At 35.6% G+C, this 3,175-nt stretch overlaps 1 protein-coding gene across 1 annotated transcript in view; it reads left to right on the top strand.

Moving 5' to 3' along the window:
• The window catches only part of bckdk (branched chain ketoacid dehydrogenase kinase), a 28,647-nt gene that overhangs the window by 14,448 nt on the left and 11,024 nt on the right, over positions 1-3,175 (top strand). The window contains exons 3-4 of the mRNA XM_015370187.1: positions 1,472-1,591; positions 1,700-1,806. Coding sequence (XP_015225673.1) covers positions 1,472-1,591; positions 1,700-1,806 — 227 coding nt within the window. The remainder of the gene's footprint in view (positions 1-1,471; positions 1,592-1,699; positions 1,807-3,175) is intronic.

Genomic DNA, 3,175 nt, shown 5'->3' with positions numbered 1-3,175 from the left:
AATCCTGTGTTGACCTTCTCTGCTTCTAATCTTCATGTTGTTTCTGAATTCAGCTGAGTCAGGTTGTGTAGATAAAACACATTTGTTCTTTAATATCAGTCAATTTGAATTAAATATTTATTTCTCCTGCAGGTTTAAAGGCAGTTAGAAAAAAAGAAGTTTGCAACAGTTGGTGATAGGATTTTCTTTATTTCTTTTTATTTTTTGCAAACTTCATTTTATCTTTATTGATTCTGAAGAAAGTATAATTTAGAAAAACTTAAGCCTCTACATCTCAAGTTTAATTAAAACATTTGAAATAAGGTGGACAGGTAGGTCATTGTATTATATCAGTCTATATAAAAATGCAACCTCACTTCCCTGAGAAAGATTATAAAGCAATTATGAAGAATGTGAAAGATGAAAAGAAAAACCCCCAAAGAAACGAGGAAAAGTTTAGTATGAAATAATTATTAAATATGGCTGTCATAGGAGAGTGGATTGTCAAGGAAATTTAATCAAGTCTGGTCTCTAAAAATGAGATCAGATTTTTTAACGTTAACATCGTCTACCCTAATCTGCCACAACTGACAGAATTGTTCAGTCCTGTGATTGAGACGGGCTGTTATTCTTTCCATTTCATATATTCAGATTTCAACTCAGTTTATTTCTATAGTGCTAATTCACAACACATGTCATCTTAAGGCACTTTACAGTTCACCAGATCATACAGTCAAATCTATTCAAAGTTTTCTATCTAAGGAAAACCAGTTGATTGCATCGACGCATTGACTCTTAAGTATACTTGTAGCGACAGTGGACAGGAAAAACTCTGTTTTAACCAGGCTCAGTGGCATATATATATATATCCATCATCTCAAGTTGGTTTATCTTGTTATGACCAAGTCATCAAATATTTATTAATTTTTGACATTTTTATCTCGAATTCATTCAGACATATTGTCATCATTAAATAACAGATAAAGGGAAACCGGCTAAGTGCCCTTAATGTCCTAATCATACATTTCTCAGACTATTTCTACCTTTATCGTTAGAATAGAAACTTCCTAAATTATCTCAACAGGAACCTTTTTAAATTGTAACAATTTCTCTAAACTGACTGAAAAATATTGTTGATTACATTTACTAACATTTGATAAAACCCTCTTCAAGCTTTAGCCCTTACATCTTTTTTTTCTTTTTATGAAAGGTGCTTTAATTCTTTGTCTAATTGTATTTTTTTAACTGTTTATTTTTTTCTACAGTTTATTTTAATAAGAAAAAAAGTTATTATAAAGTCCCGCTACATGTAAAGAGCTTTTTTTTTTTAAAAATTATGACAACAAAGGAGAATATATGTCATACTGTAGGTGACTCTTTTAATATTTAGATTAAATTAAAAACTGCAGATTGTATAGCATAAAGTTAAAATCTAGACTAGGATTAAGGATATAATGTTCAGATCTAATGTGAGGTTTGTTTCTCTTGGCAGATCAAGGATCAGGAAGTCGAGGCTCGTTTCTGTAAACTGGTGCAGCAGCTGCTGGACGACCACAAAGACGTGGTCACCATGCTGGCCCAGGGCTTCAAGGAGTGTCGCAGGCACATCCAGGCAAGAGCCAGACTCCTCAGATCTACCAAGCTTTCTGTCTCCTGGAGTTATTACTTTATTTAATTGACTGATTGTTTTTTTTTTATTATTTATGTTTCCATCTTCCAGGATGAGACCATCATCAGGAACTTCTTGGATACAACACTGTGCTCTCGTTTAGGAATCCGAATGTTGGCCACACACCATCTTGCTCTTCATGAAGATAATGTACGTCGGTCTGTTACAGAAAATCTGTCTTTGTTTTCCCCCCATCACACTAACGTGAGTCAGTAAGTGACTCATGCACCTTAGTTTAGTTTTGTCTTCAATTTAATGTTTTGTTTTCAATAACTCTTCAGTGCAATATTTATTTATTGATCATACTTCTTCAAAAACTCAGTGCAATATATATGTATATATATATATTTATATAGTCTTACCCTGTATATAGCTAGCTCTTACTCATAGAAAACATATTTATTGTGCAGGAATAAGGTCTTAGCTTATTCACCTTGTGTTTTTTTGTGCAATGACAATAATGGAGGTCTAAGTCTAAGGACGGGTAAGGACGTCTTCCAGAGCAGTAGAGATGAGATAGAAACCAGTTTTTGGTCTCCAAATAGGAATAAAGACCACAAAGCATGAAGCCTGAAGGGAACTTTGGTTTAGATTTGGAATTGACAGTTTGAAAACACTTGCTTTGCATTACATTGGTTTTAAAATTATGCTGTTGATCTATAAACGCTTTAAATTGTCCTGAATACATGAGAAGTCTTCAGAGCTTTGGAGCAAAACCTGAGATTAGTAAAACCTACCTGGTTCCTGTAAAGTACGACGTAAACATGCAGAGGTTTTATTCTTTAATCTCTTTAATTTCCTTTCATATTTTCCCTAAGCATTTTAAATTATGATTATCTGATTTCTGATCTTCATTTTGACTCACATCACCCGCTGGAACATAAACATAAACTGCCTGACAATATTCCCTTAATCACAAAACAAACAAAAACATGTTAGGGAATCACTTGAAGGATGTGGTTTTTCAAACTGGGCAGTACAGCTAGCAGGAAGAACACTGCATGCAACACAGAGGAGGAAAAAGACGCAAAATCCTAAAGGCAGAACACCCAAACTGAAGCTAAGTGGTGCTGTGTATGAGACCTAGTGCCAGCATTTCTGGGCAAGATTCAGTTGTACACTTGCACCTCAAAAGCAAAGGACAGGGAGGACAGATGGTTTGGAAGAGGTGTCAAGGAAGCTTGTAAGCATTTAAAATTCAGTCATTGAACTCCAAGCACTCCCATTATGATTTATTTAAATTCAGTTTATATATAGCACTGATTCACAACAAGGCACTTTACGGTTCACCAGATCATCCAGTTAGATTGATTCAAAGTTTTGCATGCTTGTAGTGACGGTAGAGAGGAAAAACTCCCTTTTAACGAGAAGAAACCTCCAGCAGAACCAGGCTCAGTGTGAGCGGCCATCTGCTGAGGCCGACTGGGGCTCAAGGAGACAGAAGCAGAGATTAAAAAGGCAGCTGTAAAAGGCGGCCCCGTCCAGGAAACACACAGCCAGGCAGATGAGCTCCGAGCCAGCTCCCAT

Source organism: Cyprinodon variegatus, unplaced genomic scaffold (genome assembly GCF_000732505.1).
Source record: "Cyprinodon variegatus isolate N-32 unplaced genomic scaffold, C_variegatus-1.0 Scaffold43, whole genome shotgun sequence".
NCBI lineage: Eukaryota > Metazoa > Chordata > Actinopteri > Cyprinodontiformes > Cyprinodontidae > Cyprinodon > Cyprinodon variegatus.
Note: the sequence above shows the minus strand (reverse complement) of the source record. Positions and strands in the feature narration are given on the sequence as shown.